Source organism: Heterocephalus glaber, unplaced genomic scaffold (assembly GCF_053883595.1).
Source record: "Heterocephalus glaber isolate CG9 unplaced genomic scaffold, H.glaber_assembly_v1.0 deba00000621, whole genome shotgun sequence".
Taxonomy (NCBI): domain Eukaryota; kingdom Metazoa; phylum Chordata; class Mammalia; order Rodentia; family Bathyergidae; genus Heterocephalus; species Heterocephalus glaber.
The window spans coordinates 36072415-36090019 of record NW_028258153.1 but is presented as its reverse complement, the minus strand read 5'-3'; the positions used below and the strand labels follow the sequence as shown (position 1 = coordinate 36090019).

The window sequence follows — 17605 nt, the reverse complement described above, 5'->3', positions numbered from 1 at the left end:
GATAAGAAAGTCCTGTGGAATTAGGATGAAGAGCCTGCTGGTTGATTCTCTTCTCAGACAGGGAACAGGAGGCTCCATGGCCTTTTTTTTTAGCTCATCCATTCAGCAAACTGAATGGACATAGGCCTTGCTTAGGAATTTGTTAGCTAGCCAGGATGAGAGGGTGTCTGCTTCAGGTAGAAACCAAATAGCCATCCATGTAAAGAACTAAAGCAGCACCCTTTATCCAAGGGGGTATGCTCCAAGAACCCCAGTGGAATCCTATATATACCGTGTCTGTTCCTATACGTACAGACCTACAATAAAATTTAATATATGAATTAGGCACAATAAGAACAACAATAATTAATAATAAAATAGACACAGCCATATATTATAATGAAAGGTGAAGGTGTCTCTTGTCTCTTGGAATATCCTATTGTACTGTACTGTAGTCATCCTGAAGATGATGATGATGATGATGATGATGATGATGATGATGACGATGATAGTTTGAGGTGATACAGTGCTTCATGAACTGAAGTCAATGACAGAGGCACTGTGATACAGCTTTAGGCTACTACTAAGGCTTACTTGAACACAGACCCTGGGACACAAAGATAGTTGATCTGATACCAACACCATTACTCAGGTAATGTGTGTGTCGTGGGACACTGGGCACAGGCATGGTTCACACCTCCATAGGGCAATGTGAGATCTTATCACACTACTCGGAATTGCATGCAGTTTAAAACTATGAACTATTTATTTCTGGAATATTCTGTGTAGTGTTACATACTGTAATTGACTGTGGGTAACACAAACTCCAGAGAGAAAAACTGAAAGATAAAGGAAAGATTTCTGAGCCCAGGATGGGTGCAAAAGGGATGGGGCACATGGGCTATGACCAGCCGTCAGCTAACCCTGGCTGGCAGACATTGCCAAAGCAGGTCGTGGGGTAAAAGTTGATGTAAACTGGCCAACAAGGACGGTGACTACCTGTTTTGTGGCCATCAGGGAGGACACCAGTGATATGTGTTCTGCATGCTGCATCATTGTGATGGTCTGACACTGGCCATGATGAAATCCTTCCTTACTCTCTGTTGCCCTCACTCCCCCCAGGCGCTTCCGCAGCTGGAGTGTGGGCACTTCCTATCACACAAATCTGCCTGCTCCTTAACTGTCACATCTTCCCATCAATAATCCTGGCCACTGTGCACTTTTGGAGCAGTTCTGTCCTTTCCCTCCCAGACTCACTCAAGAGTCTCAGGCACAGATCCCTTCTTCTGGGGGGTTGAGGCTAAGTGGTGCTCTGTCCAATGTGGATGGAGCCATTTCACTCCACCATGGCTAGTCATGTAGGGCAGTGTGCGCCCACACATTCTGTGATTCCATTTGAGTAAAATGTCCAGAATAGGTCAATCTGTAGACCAGATTAGTGGTTTCTAGGGGCTAAGGGAGTCAGGTTGACGGGTGACTGCTAGTGTAACAAGGTTTCTTTTGGGGTGATGAAATGTCCTGGAATCTGATAGTGATGGTGGTTGCACAACCTTAGGAATATACTAAAAGCCACTAAATTATACACTTTAACATGTAAAATACTTGAATTTTATAGTGTATGAATTATAGTGCAATAAAAACTTGATGCTTATTCACTGTAGAGACATTTAAAAATGAAATAAAAGGAGAAGTTTAAATGGTAGTAGTTATAATACCAGATGACTAATGGAAATATTTTGATGTGTGCATGTGGAGGGAGCAATTTTTGTTGATATGTCCACTTTTTTCCTTTACATTATTCTTTTTTAACAGTGATAAAATATGTCTTTGTTTACTTTTTTGAGCGAGAGGGTTGTAAAAAAATTATTCCTAAAGTAGCTAACAGGCAAAGAGAAAGGCGCTTTAGAAATCCCATTTCCTTTGAGTTTATTTAAACTAAGAAAAGGTCATAATGTTTTCATGCAATACATACTTAGTTCTTTAAAAAACAATTGTGAAAAATAGCAGAAAGATTAAGGACTGGTGTACTTGTGATTCATAGAAAACACCAACATTTTGGACTGTACATAATTAAAGAAATTCCTCACTTTTGAAATACTGTAATAGCCAGTATATAGAGGCATGACTTACATAGGCATACAAATGCAGTTTAGAAAACAAAACAAAACAAAAATCACACTGGAACTGTACAATTTCTTTAAAATCACTGAGCAAGACAAGCAATATTGAACTTTCATACTGATTTTACACAATTTTTTATACAGTCTCTTGACTTAAATCCAAGAGCAAAGGTTAAGACTCTCCTCCTCTATTTTTGGTAAACAACTGTATGGTAAACTCAGATAACTTTTCCCCCTGGATTTTGCCTGGGAGTGGCCTTTTTAATATTTTATTGAAGGATTTGGCACTTTTATACTGATGTCACCGATGTTCATATTTCTTGAGATCTCAGAAAGATTCATATTCTTTACAGCTGATACAGCATGGGCTGGAGCTCCTGCTAAGCCAACCTCAGATTTCTTCAGTTTGTTTTGTGCATCAATTTGTGTAACAGTTTTATTCATGTTGGTCTCCAGTACCATTCTCCCCATTACCATTTCCACAAGAATATTGTGAACCTTGTCTTCGTGTAAAATTAAATCCAGCTCACATTTGTGTAATGTTTCCACGAACATGTAAATTAGATGTAAAATGCCAAATTCAAGGGCCAGGGATTTAGCTCAGCGGCACCACACCTGCCTCACAAGCGCAAGGTCCTGAGTTCAATCCCCAGTACTGGGGATAAAAACAAAAACAAGTTCACTTTCTGAAAAATCCAAACAGAACACAAAGTATAGTGTTGCATAATGTCTATAAATCAGTTTGTTGTCAGATCCTCCAATTAGATTTAACTCCATAGGTCACAGTAAGTTATAGAGCTTAAGACTGATTACCAAAATCCTAGGAAATTGCAAACACTTTCATCTCTCTTAGGTACCAAATGGAAACTCTTCCTGAAGATTTGATGTTGTGTATCTTCACTGTAGGGCTGATAGAACTTAGAGAGCTGCTGCTTCCCATGGTTGTTGAAGTTGAGAATCCCCGTGATCTTGGCTGGACTGGGCTGACCTGGTGGGCGTTGGGCTCCAGGGCCTCCTTTACATTGTTCTTAGCCCTTTGTAGGGACAGGAGGAGCCCTCTTGGGACCCCCGGAAGCACGGGGCCTCTTCTTGCTTGTCCCCGTTGTCCTCCTTCCTAACTACATGTCAGGAGGCACCAGTGTCTTCAGGGAGGACGACCATTCTGTCCTAAACTTTATGTGGCTTTTTAATTTCAAAATATAAATTATGGGGCCAGGGATTTGGCTCAGTGGCACCGCACCTGCCTGGAAAGCACAAGGTCATGAGTTCGATCCCCGGTACCAAAACAAACAAAAAAATATAAATCATTCCTTTCTCTGTTAGCAAATAATAGCAGAGTCTGGTTTTGTTGAAACTTTAGGGTCAGTTTCAAGGCTCCTGGTGAGTGGACAGCCTGAGAGTGTTCCCCATATCTGACCTGCTGAGGAAAGCACTCTAAGCCTCAGATTTGTCCACACCCACGTCCCAGTGCTTGTGGAGCTCTATCAGCAGTCTAGTGGACTGCTTGGAATGTCACCTGATATCTCCAAAGATACAGATGATGCACTCTTGCTCAGATGGCCCTCTGATCCTTCTTAGGATAGCAGGTGAGGCTGCAAGAAACAGGAATCAAACCTCTGTGTGTGAGCAACAGACCCCATTCATGGACTCGGAGCACGAATGACAATAATCATAAGCAGTGCTTGTGCAGATGCACGTCCACATGCCATTTTTCCACGGTGGGATTGGGATACCAGAGCTTATTTTTCTTTTACTGTGCATATTTATTTGACTGTTTCATACCACTTGTCTGATTCTAAGCAGTTAATAGATTTTATGGCTTTTTTTCATAGAAATGGATGAATTTATTAGCAAAAAGCTTGAGAATTAAAGAGCTCAGTGTTCAGCTCCAAAAGTTACTTTTTTCCCCCTGAAATTCTTTTATTGGTACATTTTAGGTATACAATACGTTTACATTTATCATTGGGTGCTTGTACCTGTACATGATGTATCTTGGTTCTTATTTTTTCCCCATTCCCTTTTGAATGTACAGTGGACCCTGGAGTAGTGAGTGGCCTGACACATGAACAACTTGGGTTACAATCAGAATTTTAGTTTTAACTTACTATCACAGTTTTGAGTTATGATCTGAATGTTAGACACTTGTGCTTCCAGATGGTTTCAGATACAGATTTTACCCTTAAAGAGTTCTGGAAGGAACATTACAACATCCTTTCCTGTGTGAGGTTAATTGAGAAATCCTGGGCCAGTGTCTCTCCAAGGATACTAAGATCTCTCTGGAAAAAAGTGTCACCTAGAATTATATAGTAGAGAGACTTTGAAGGCTGTGTAGAGGAGCCTGAGCCTTCAGTTGACCAATTTGAGTTACAAACAGCCCCCATGCACGAACTGAGTTTTTAAGTCAAGGGTCCACTGTATGTGTACACAGTACAAGTATGTTTGATTTCATGTGGTCTCTCTACATTTATACAATGCTGAGTGACAGTATGTGGAACATGCCAATTTAAAACTTCAAATCCAGACTGAAATCTTTGATTTTTTAGCAAAAATCTGTTGACTGGCCTGCATAGTTCTCCTCGAGCAGTTGTGGGATGAAAATATATGCAGTTATTAGCCCAGGGAGAATGGTAGGATTACCCTAGGGAGGTGTATGATTTGGGGGAAGGGTTTATAAGGACATTAGTGCTGAGCAGTCGGTAAGGGACATTTTGTGCGGGGTGGCACAGGGACGTTCTGTCCAGAATTGATGGGAACAATGGAACTGGAAAACCCTTTCTCCATTCAGAAACAAATTTGCCCTGCAGGTGGGGGAGCGGAGGCCAATGTAGGCTTTTTGCACCACATGGTGCAGGAACCACAGAGCCAGAGGACGGGAGGACGGGAGGACGGGCATACGAGGCACCAGCACCGTCACGGTTAGACAGCCAGAGTGTAGTTAGCCAGGCAGCAGAAGATTCTTGGCCAGCCTCATCCTGTCTTAAAACCGCCTGCCCTTCTTAATTAGTCCTGAGGATTTCAAGCAAGACCTCCTCTCAAGAGGCATCTGAGATACTCCAGTGGTTTGTTTTATTAACCAGATGAAGCCACTCAATAGTGAATTATAAATTGCCTTTGGTAGACTTTTCAAAAATTGTGGTAAATACATGTAACACCTTGTTTACTGTCTTCAGCATTTTTAAGTGTATAGTTCAGTGGCGTTAAGTAAATTTCACATTGTTGGGCACCTGTCTCCACAATCCATCTCCAGAAATTGGTCAGCTTCCTCTGTTGAAACTCTGTCCTCATTTAACAACTCCCCATGGCCTCCATCCAGCACTGTGCTACCTTCTGTCTGTGAATTTGCCTACACTAGGGATCTCACATGAGTGTAGTCATGTAGTATTTGTCCTTTTGTGTCTGTAGCCTGTGCCAGAATCTCCTCCTGGAATACTGAATGATACTCTCTTCCACATGTGTACCAGTCTTTGACAGGCTTTTGATGTCATAAACCCAGCTCTCTCCAGGAAGAGCATTATCCAGTCCCCCATGACTTCACCATTTCTGACCCTGCAGTCAGCTGGCCCCTGTTGAGACCTAGGTTCTGGGTAAAACTTGAAAGGAAACATGCATAGTTAGGAGGCCAGTTGGGAAATGGAGGCAGCCTCTGTGAGGGCTCCACCAGCCTCACCTGCTCACCCTTCCCTCAAGATATGGGGACTGGACACCTCACTGCATTTGAACCTGAGCGTTCAATCCAGAGCAGGTGGAATCCATGCTTGGCCCTAGTGTTGAATGCACTTGAGGTAGCTACTCCTACTGACACCCTTGACCATCTCTGGGGCAGGCAGTGCACGCTGGGGAGGGATTGGATTGCAGTTGTACAGATGAACAAATTTCTGTCATTTACTGTTGTGTGACAGATTCATACAAGGCTGCTGCCAGTGGGTTTGGGATTGGGCCAGGGGATGAGTTGCTTAAGAAATTCTCCAATTCTAAATTCAGTCCCTGTTTACCAGGCATCTCAGTCTGGAGGGCAGCCTGCACTGTTTTTTTGTAATGTGTTTTGGCAGCCAGTGCTTGTATGTCTTCCTTTCTCTTTCTTCCACTCTCTGCTCTCCCTCCCCCATGACCCTTGGCCTTGCTCAGGAGGTAACTTGCTGTCTGCTGCAGGCCAGTGCCTGGCTGTTCTATGATGAAGTAGGGTTAAGAGCCACTTTACTGTCGTATCACCTGATATAACTGACACCTTGTAGGGGTCACCATGATGCCTCACTCCTTTACCTTTGTCTTTGCCTGAGAAGAAAATCAAAGACCCTTAAAGTGTGAGCTTGTGTGTCTTGGTTTTTTTTTTCCAGGTGAAGTGGAGGTTCCAGATCCCAGTGACCCTTTGGGACATCTTGACGGACAAGAAGGTCCTATTCCCACTCTGAAAGGTAAGCTGTGAAGGGTGGTGCTTTTTGCAAGTTTCCAGAGCATCATATAGCTTATTAATTTGTCCTTCCTACTCAGGGGTGGTCTTAGCTGAATTAATGATGGTGGTAGCCTGGTCAGTGCTGCCCGTCATCAGGCATGTGGAATGGCCCCTGGGTGCTGGTGCTTAAGCAAGAGCTGTTGTGACTCCTGGGGGCTGTGGGAAGCAGCACTAGTTCTTCGTGCACTGGTCCAGAGGAAGGTGTGTCTGAGGCAAGTGTGCCTGCTCCTCCATGCTGCTACCAGCATAGGTCTGTGCTCTTGCTGCCTTGGCCTTCCTGGGAGATGTGCTGTTGACACTTTGCTCATGTCATGGCCATCGTGTCTCTAGAGCTGGTAGAACAAGGTAGTCTGGGTCAGACAGGTGCAGACCAGCTACGTGAGGATGTCATACATCTCCTAATTCACATACCATCACCACATATGCATAGAGTGTCTCATTTATCACAGGCTGCCAGGGTAATTGTCTCTCTGCCAAAGGCTAGAAGTTCAAGATCAAAGGGCAAGCATGAGAAGGGCCCTTTTCCTACCTAGCAGAGAGCTGGGCCACCTTACTACATGGCCTTCACATGGTGGACGGAGAGAAAGCTCCCTTGGATTCTTCCATAAGGACATGAATGCCATCGTGGGGGCCCCACCCACATGGCCCTTGTCTAACCCAGTTATCCCCAAAGGCCCCTCTGACAAGGACTGCCACATGAGCTAGGGCTTTTACCATGTGGATTTTGGAGGAGCACAGATGTGTCCTGTCTTAGTTCTCTGTTTCTACCATAGACTGGAGTTTATAAAGAATAGAAAGATATTTGGCTCACAATTCTAGAGGCCGGGAAGTCCAGTGTCCAGGTGCTCGTGTCTGGCAAGGCACTGTGTCAGAAAATAGCAAGGGCAACACATGGCAAGACAGAGCAAGAGTGCCAGGTTAGCTCTCTCTTCCTTCCTCTTATGACGCCTACACTGCCATGAGGGAGGTTCCACACTCATGGCCTCGTCTCATCCTGATTGCCTCCCACGTGGATTTGGAGGCTACTCTGGCACCATCGCACTTCACAGCTGTTCCCCAGTGCACACCTGGGTAAAGTCAGTTGTGTGTGTGTGAGTGTGCCTACGTGTGGTGCTGGAGATGGAACCTGAGGCCTTCTGCATGCTAGGCAAGCTCTCTACCCCTGAGCTGTCCTCCCAACCTAGGGCAGGTGTCTGGGGCTCCTTTGAGCAGTACACCCTAGAAGATGTCAGTGAGAGTTACACAGAGCTCCTAGGAACCCTCACAAAGTGGCCCTCATCACAGACTGATTGCTTGCTTGTGGGAGAGACGTTTTAGGAGATGCAAGCCCCAGGATGCCCACCAGGTCTGCCATTTGTCTGTGGGAGCCTTGGCTAGATTTCATGCCACCCCATGGACATAGTGGCTGAGGGTCTGAAGTCTTCATGAGCACACTGGGCCTCAAAAACACATTTCCTGAGGAAGGACAGTTTTTTGACAGATTGATTCTTGTCACATCTCTCAAGGGCCTGACTTAACCCCCAGTGCAGATGGTCCATGAACATTAACTGATTGACACCATCCCACATGTTCTGACTCTGTCCCAGGGCCTAGCGGCAGAGTATAAGCTCTGTCTTATAGAGTCTGTGGGACAGGGGAGAGCAGGCATCCTAAGGGAAAGCCATCAGGTTGTCACAGAACTTCATATGAAAGTAGCCTAAGGAAAGGGATCAGTTTGTGAAGCTCTAGAAAGAGAAGTGGCAGCTTGATTTGGGGACAGACTGATGTACCAAGATCTGAAGTACAGATGTCTCCCAGTGATGGCAGGAGGGAAGTATGTGTCCTGCATGGGCAAGAGCTGCGGGCAGACAGGACTTGGTGCCTTGGAAGCACTGAAGAGAAGTGGCACAACTGATGGGGTGACAGTGGGAGAGGGCAGTGGTCAGCAGGGTAACCCTGTGGTGTGGTTCAAGCTGCCAGCCACAAAGTGAAATTAGGAACTCAGCCCCTCAGTCATATTAGTTGAATGTATGTGGCCAGCAGCTCTCATGATAAGCTGACACAGATCTAGAACATTCCAGCCACACAGGAAGTCCCCTTGGGCCAAGCCAGGCTGCATCCTGCACAGGTCTTGAAGGGGGAAGGGAAATGTGTATTTTACTGATACGTGTCAAAGGCATCCAGCCTGGGAGGCATAGGATTGGATTCACTCAATGAAAAGGTGGCTCTGGCAGCCCCATGGGATAATGGGGGAGGAACAGAAGGCCATGGGAAGGCAGGTGGGGCTGCCTGAACCAGGATATGGTAGGAAATTCTGTGTACAGTCATCCTGTGAGGCTGTGATCCTTCCTGTGAACGTGTCTCGGCCTGTTCTGAGATGCACTGAGAACTTGTAGCCCCTAGGTAGAGAGGTACAAGGGCGTCCTTGTGGGCCTGGGTCTGACTGTGGTGGAGGCACAGTCTCTATTAAAATGGAGTCATCATAAATAAGCCCCGTGAGGTAGAAACACCCATGACTCACCTCAATGGAAGTTGCATTTGTTTATCGAGGTGTAGAAATGACCTTGGGCTAAAATTTAATAGAAATTTTTGTTCTCATCCAGCTGCAAGCTCCAAAAGTTTATAAGACAAATTCAGGGCCTTGGGCTGGGATTCTTTGACCTCCCTTTTTGGTCTTTGAGCAACTAACTGCTCAGGCTTATAGTAGGATGCTTTCTAATGAGCTCTTTGTTTATTTGGGACTTGATTGCTTCCTGACTGTTTTTGTTGTTAACCCACAAGTGACTGGGTGCTTCTGTGAGTCTGTAGTGCAGAGAGGATTTTTAATCAGAGTTTGGAAGTTTGCCTTGAACCTCTCCAGGGCACAGAAAGACTGAATGCAGAAGGTAATTATCAAATAGGCATGTGTGTGCACATATGCATACTTATAAAAAGGAAGTGCAAAGAGAAACCAGACAACCCCAGACCCCTGGGCCGTGCTTCTTGCAGTGGCTGTGTAGCATTACACAGTGCAGCATCACCTTTACAGAAGACAGGCCTGGTGGAGGTGGCCTCACGTCATGCCCTGGCGCTGGGCCTTGAGTGAAGTTCTGCTCTGGCCCAGTCTCCCTAGCCTTAGCAGGCATAAAAGGCCTTGCTTATTAGCTCACAGCAGGCACTCAGCACAGTGGCTACTGCTGGTGTCATGTGGAATATTACCATTGTGACTGTTGTGGGTCTGCCAGTTTCTATGGGCAGTACCTCAGCACCCTCAGGGTGACAGGACTCACAGGTAACTGCCTCCCAGGACTTCTGGGGTGGCTTGAGGATCCTAGTCCTCCCCTTGCAATCTTATTCTCTGATTCTGTAATATGAATTTTCATCCTCTGGAGGGTTATAGCACAAAAGGATATTCACTCCTTCCTGCCACCCATCTACAGCCAGATACCACCAGTTATGGAGGAATTGGCCTGGCAACGCCACTTTGAGCAATGTCTAGAGTTACAATGTTCTGTCACTGCATGTCTATATGTAGCTGAAATCATAAACCAGTCATGGCTAAATGTACAATGTTTGCTGTTTCTTTAGTCCAGTAAATATTTATGACCCCCACACACCTGTAAACCTTGGGCAGATGAAATGGGAGGGTCTGTCGGTGCTCCACCTTTTTCCCACAAAACAGAATGTGAGAGTCAGCTGTGAAAAGTAGTTTTGTTCAGATGTACTATGCAAGTAGTCAGCCCTCAATATCTATGGGCTACACACCTGAGGATTCTACCAACTGTGGGTCAAGAATATTTTTTTAAAACTATGTCTGAACTGAACATTTATAGACATCTACTTCTTTCTCATTCCCTAAACAGTACAATAAAACAGTTTTTAACACATAACACTTACCCAGTATTATGATTGTAAGTAATATACTGATGATTCAAAGTACGGAATCCTAAGACCAGAATTGTGGAAAGAATTAAGTTCATGAACCCAGATACCACTGTATAGGGAGAGTGGGCGTAAGTTATATACAGGCATTATACTACTTTACTTAAGCAATTTGAAAATCCATAGAGTTTAGTATCTGAGGTAGGATCCTGGAGTCAGTGCCTTGCAAATACAAAGGGGTGTCTATGGCTGGTATTCAATATAGAGTAAGAAATGGAGAAAGACAAGATGGTGGGAGGTGGGGTGGGGCAGGTCCCTGAGCCAAAACGGAGACTGATTTACAGAAGAAAAGACTACTGTAAATTTCCATATTGCAAAGTGCTGTCATTGTCAGGGCAGAAGCTGGCCTCACGACTTCAGAGCACGGGGTTAACTCAGAAGGGATGCTGAATAGGAATTTTGTATTCCATGTTCTATCAGACATGCAGTATATAAGGATGCATGTAACTTGTTATTATTGTGTTACTTACCAAAGCCCAGATTTAGCCTAGAAACTACTTGCTTTTTTGTTCCAAGACAGAACTTTAAATGCGTGTGTAATACAGCTCGTGTTCTGTAAAGTCAGTACTTTGGAATATTTGTGGGAAGTGGGTAATTTCTACATGCCAGGGTGGGGTGGAGCTGATCCTGCTTGTCTGGTGGCCCCTGTATTCTGGCTCAGCTAGAATAGATGCAGTGTGCTGTGTCTCCCATCTTAGGAAAGCTGTTTGTGTCTATGTTAAAACCAGAGGGGAGTTCTGAGGTTCCCAATGGGAGGACAGATTGCAATTATAGGTAATCTCAAGTGGGTTCTCAATAACAGGGTAGAAAATCCATGCTCACTTGCCTTGTACTTACCAGGCTGCCCTGCTATGTGTAACTGGGGTTGGGGGTGCAGTGCTATACCAAACTTTCCTTGGAAAGAGTCAGTGAAGCAGTCTGAGGAATGTGGTGTGTTACATGGAGACAGTGCCTGATTGTCAGTTTCCTCCCCCCCGCCCCCTGCCATTTTTGTGAATCAAACTCAGGACCTTGCGCTTGCCAGGCAGGTGCTGCACCACTGAGCTAAATCCTCAGCCCCTGTTAGTTTCTTGATTGGTGTAGGTCAGGGGGACTGATGGGCAAATACATTGTGTATGTTTCTGGTTCCTGCCGGAATTCGTGTGTGTGTGTGTGTGTGTGTGCGCGCGCGCGTGCAGGGGTGTGTACATGTGTGCAAGATGGCTTCTTAGATTTAGCAGAGTGAAAGACTCCCAGGCTAACCAATTAAAAAATCAGACTAGGATCCCAATTGCAAACCTTGTCATCATGGTATGTGTGAATTCGGTGAGAACTTTGGTTTCTGGCTGAGTGTGGCAACTCTGGGCACCTGCACCTCCTGGATGGCCAGTCACCCAGACATCCCCAAGCTCCAGTTTCTTCATCTACAATATGATGAGTATGAGTTCTTAATATTGTTGTGTGCTGTTGTCCCCTTTGAATGGGGGGACACTGCCTAGAGCAGGGCATGTGCAAGTGCCCAGACCAGAGCAGACGAGGTGACCATCCATCTGCTGGGATCTGAGCGGCTCACGGTGAATCACTCTGAGGAGCATCCCTCCCTGTCAGGTGGAGGTAGCGTGTCCCCTGGATTCTTTGCATTTTACAAGGTAAAGACTAAACACAGAGGTGGCAGAGACCAATGGGGATGGGTGAACTTAAATAAGGATTCACAAGGGAGTGGGATGTAGTTGGGCTGATGGCACAAGTGCTTCATGAAGTGGATTGTTTGTTCTGGTATTTATTTTTCCCTTCTCTATCAAGGGAGTGAGTTCCTGCCTTCATCAACAGCAGAGTTGAGGCATATAGGGCAAAAAATAGAGTAACATGAAGAGTGCAGTGGTGTAGAAGTGTACAGGGAATCAAGGGTGGTCTGTACCCCAGTGGCAGGGCAGACTCCTGCAAGGATGTGGCCTGAACTCCATCTCATAGTATCCAGCAAGTGCTCACTAAAGCCCCCCAAGTACCAGCTGCTGGGTTCCATGGTAGAGCAGAGGGAGAAATGGCTTCTCCACGCTCCTAGGTTCTGTAGCTGAGTCACAGTTTAAGCTGATAGGAGATGGATTAACAAGAGAAAAGATAAACATAGTAGGTACACAGGAAGCAAAGTGGATACTCCAAATCCCAGTGAGAGGGAAAAACTGTGCACCCTCTTCACAGAGACGTGGGGAGGAAGGCAGAGGCAATTTAGAGGAGAGACAAGGAATTTGGGGAAAAAAGCATTGGACCTGAGGACCTGTGGCAGTCTATCTGGTTGTAGTGTCAGCCTCCACTCTTCTCCTGCAATCTAGTTAATCTTCCCTGGTTAAGATCTCAGAGAAAGGGATTTGTGACAACTGAGCTCCCCTGGAGGACCCCTACTTACAGACAGGGAGTTCAGAGAATACCTCTGCCTGTGTCTGCATCTGCAGGTACCCAGGCACTCCAATTTCACACCAGCACACCAAAGTGTCACATTTCCTGCTCTCTGATGCTGATACAGTATGTCTGTGAAGTGTGCCATTAGGCAGTTTTTGCCAATGTCCAAATGTTGCCAGGTGCTTGGATATTAGGGACCAGTGGTCTGTCATTCACTGAAGTGTCTGCACAATGAATGGCTGAACTTTGCTAATGCAGATTGTCTTTCAGACTCAAATTTCTTCTTACAAAAAGACTGTTTTTCAGAGCTACACTTTAGGCTGCAGTGTCTCTGAATAACCAGTTCAAAACAAAACATATCAAACCAAACAAAAAAGAAAGAAAGAAAAGAAAAATGTTTTAATATGGCATATTTGGCCCTTATGGCATATTTTCAGGTGTTATATTCTGAGCCCCAATACTGGAAACAACTCAGGATGAGGTGATGTGGTCTCTGTCCCCTTTGAGCTCTAGAATAGGTGGGGATGGTGACGCTGGAGGAACAGTTAGCTCAGGAAGATGCTGGAGGAAGGTGGGGTAGCATGAGTGTGGTGGGGGCTTCATTCCTAGATGAGTGGCTGGGAGCTTATTGAGAGCCCCGTGAAGACAAAGGGCCGGAGACCAGCAAAGACCTCATGGAATCCAAGCTAGCTCAAGCTTGGAATGCTCCAGGCAGGGGGTAGGCATGGGCAGTCGGTGTGTAGGGCAGAGGTCCTACCCAAGGTGGGATCTCATTCCACGTACCCACTTGTACCCTGTTCCTCTGCTCATGATGCACAGGCCAAAGCTGGCTCTATACATAAGCCACATGAGGGGCCACAGCCAGACCTAGGTTTCAGTCTGCACCCTTGGATGCTGTGTGGTAAAGTTCTTCCTGCCTGCTCCATGGTGTGAGGACCCTCTAGGTTCACTCTGGGGGTGCAGCCTACTGAAGCGATATGGGGAGGAGCAGGCAGGCAAACAGAAGAGATGGGCTCATCTTGGGGCATCTCAGCCCAGAGCACTCACTGACTCTAACCAGGTCTCAGAGGTGATCTCTGAGAATGTTCTGATGGTGCCTCCGGGGGTTCAAGGAAACACTTCTCCCACCATTTTTGTGGAGGGAATGAGCAACAAGACCATTCAGGGTACACTGAAAACCCAGCAGCTTAGCAGGATGTACTGGGCCCCTAGCTCCCTGGGATGTCAACCCCTGAATTCTCTTTGCCAAGCATTTGTAAGTTTGTACTGAGTTACATGCCTATGTCTACCCTCCCTGGGAATTACAGGGCATACGTTTTGTGCCTGTGGGTAAAGAGCAGAAGTCCCTGGGTAACTTGGGAGTGAGCAGCCTCCCAGACCAGGGCTCTCAGTCACAGAGCACAAGACCAGATGGAGGTGAGGCCTTCCTGCTGGCCAGGCCCCAGGTCACTGTAGGCCTCACAGCCACACAGGCCCAGGCAAAATGTTCCTAAAAGGTTTTCCAATTTGGGACAAAATGAGCATGAGGTTTCCAGGCCTTGAGTCTGCAGCCCTTAGGAAGGTGATGGCCGTGAAGGGAGCCTCCTTGGTCTCACAGACGATCGTTATCCCTTGTGAGCTGGATTTGCAAGGGCCATCGGGCTGTCTGGGGTCCGGCCAGATTCAGTGGTGTTACAGAAAATCCCAGCCTAGGAATAGGAGATTTCCAAGCATATACCACCCCGAGACATGCAGAGGCCCCCAGCAGCTTCCCACAGTTTCTGCCCCAAGTCTTCCTTTGTCTTCTTCCCTAGGGTCCTCTCTCCCTCTGCCCCTTCTTCCTCGTGGGGGCTTCCTTGGGTCTGCCTGCCTCTGTCCGTCCCTATCCTTTTGAGTGGGTGGTGGCTGTTGATGTCGCTGATGTTTGTTCAGCTGATTCCTTTCTCCTACGGCCCCTCTTCCTCCTCCCCCAGTCCCTCTACCCCTCTGGTTAGTTTCCCAGATCTTTCATGACATAGCACCCTGGGCTGGGTGCCTTAAATCAGCAAGAGTGTGTTCTCACAGTACTTGAGCCCAGAAATCTAAAATCAGCACATTTGCAGGGTTGATTCAGTCTGAGATCTGAGGAGAATCTGTCCTGGCCTATCCTTTAGCTTCAGGTGTTACAGGTGACCTGTGACAGCATGACTCCATTCCCCCTTACACTGCCGTATTCCCTCCATATATCCGTGTGCCTTCCCTCTTGTAAGTACACTGACCACTGATTTAGGGCCCATTCTATTCTAAAGCATGACTCCTCTAACTGAGTCACCTCTGCAGTGACACTGTGCCCACCCAATGAGATAGATCACTTTCACAATTATGTCGGTGAGGTCCTCAGAAAGGGTTGGGGAATGCAGTTCACCCTGCATCCCTGGCTCCCTTTCTCTAAAGGCGCAAATGCTCATAGGTATTTCTCTTCATCTCTTTGCTTTTGGTGTCCTCCATTTTCCCCATTTTCTCCAATGCCTGGTGTTTCTGATGTTCTCCCTCTTTTTTCTGCATCTAGATCTGTGTGGACCAAAAGTCAGCCCAGTGTGAGAGCCTCTCAGCCCAGTGCCACCTGCTTGCTGCCTCCAGCTGATTTATTGACCTGTAAATATTTTCCCCCGGGAAGAGTGGCTTTATATCCTTCCTGCTACTCTCAGGTCTCCTTTTCACTTGCCCTTCCAGGAAATCTGTCAGTTTTATTTCCCGCCAGTCAAAACCCTATGACCTCATGACCCCTCACACAAAAGGCTTTCTTTATCTTTTTTCCAGACTGGCCAACATGGCCTGTAAATAAGCAGATCCTCAAACACTTAAAGTAATTTGACCATAATGGCAACTATTTGTATGGTGGATTGGAATATAAAAATCATTAATCATTGATCTGACTGTGATTGTGCAGCAGGGTGGTGCCCTGCAGGATGGAATTCTCCTCTGGGATATGTTGATGCTTGGACTCAGCTCCACTGTCCAGAGTGGGGAGGCAAAGCCTTTACCATCAATTGTTATAAAAGTTGCATTGCTGTTGGGAAATGGAGCTCATTTGGATCAAGGAAAAAGGGAAGACTTCTCGTGCTAACACTGTGGAGCCCAGACTGGATCCACGGTAGTGAAATTCTCAGTCAGCCATGCCAGGCTCCTTTTAGCCTGTTAAATTGTCTGGAGAGGTTTGGGGCTGCGCTAAAGGAAGTTTTTGTGAGCTAGAGGAGAGTTTAGAAAATGGTTAGTACAAGCCCCATATTTTGCACATGAGGGAAATCAAGCAAAGAGAGGTTAAATGGCTGACTGTAAATTAAATGCCACAGGAGAAAAAATATTGTGCTTCATCTTCAGAGAGCTTTATTTGCAGCTTTCTAATTTTGGCCCCAAGAGAACTGATGACAGTGAAAGTGGTGGACCAAGTTGATTTGACAGCTCTCCTGTATCAATTACATACACACGCTCCATAAAAAATTAATAGGAGATTTAAATGCTTATAAGGACTTGCAAGACACATGGAGAAATGCCCACCAGTCAGGAAGAAAAAAAGAGAGAATTATAAATAACAGCCCTGGGCTACCATGGCAGAGACCACTATGTTTGCAGCCTTAGGGAATGGCCTCAATTTTGTGGAGAACTTGTCTAGACAGAGTTGGAATCTGAAAGTGTCATGCAAGTATGACATAGACTGCCAAAAGTGACAAGTGATGTGCGCACATGCCCACAGAACAGATGTGGACACATCTGTGGGCTGCAGAACAGAGAGATTGCCAGTAAGACACAGATACCAGGGCAAAAAGGCAACTGCACAAACCTACTGTCCTCCAGTGTCTTTGTAGTGGAGTAGCTCCAGAACAGGAGTGCTACCCTAAGAGAATACAAATGAGCAGGGAAATCCTGATTGAGATTGAAAGTAGTATCTTACTGTTGCTGATTTCACTTGGAATTGATTATATTAGGTAATTTTCAAGCATAAATAATGGACTGGGGGAGGAGCCTTCCTGGCCACATATTACTTCCCCCAGCTCCAAGGAGCAGAGGCACCCCCAGTGCCAAGGAGGAGCCTTCTAGGCCACCATACCACTGCCCCCAGTGCCAAGGAGGTAAAATGGGGAGGCACCAGCAGCACACACCCCCACCCCCCTTTGAAATGAGAAGACACATAAACAAATCTCAAAACCAGACTTCCAGTTCACCTAAAGCAACCCCAAAGGAAAACAAGATGGAACAATCTGATACTCAACCACCTGGACTCCCTTAACGGGCAACAAAAGAGGATCTGGGAAAAATGAAATCAGAAATAATTTCTCAGATAACAGCAGAGATTGTAGCCAAAGTGCAAGACACGAATAATAAATCTAGAGAGAACACAGATAAAAAATAGAGGATCTGAGGAACATGATGGAATCCCAACATAGGAAACAAATGGAATCCATAAAACAGAGGCAAACAGATTTCCAGGAGATTAAAAACTCTATTGAAAGTTTACCCACCAGAATGAGCCAAAGTGAGGACAGAATTTCAGATACAGAAGATAAGATTGCAATTAGTGATCAGGAAAAGAAAAATTTCTTTAAAATAGTAAGGGACCACAAGACATCAATCCAGCAGCTGCTAGATGATGCAAAGAAGAATAACATAAGAATGATCGAAGTCAACGAAGAAACAGGAGAGAGTGCAGATGACATAAAAAAAAACTGTTCACAGAAGCGATGGCAGAAACTTCCCAAGGAGGGGAAAAGAACTTGACATACAGATATGTGAGGCATATAGGACTCCAAATAGCCTTGATCAA

At 45.8% G+C, this 17605-nt stretch overlaps 1 protein-coding gene across 1 annotated transcript in view; it reads left to right on the top strand.

The window, feature by feature from the left end:
* Positions 1-17605, top strand: part of Ror2 (ROR family WNT receptor 2) — a 239964-nt gene that overhangs the window by 176676 nt on the left and 45683 nt on the right. The window contains exon 2 of the mRNA XM_004870050.3: positions 6434-6511. Within this exon, the coding sequence (XP_004870107.1) occupies positions 6434-6511 (78 nt within the window). The remainder of the gene's footprint in view (positions 1-6433; positions 6512-17605) is intronic.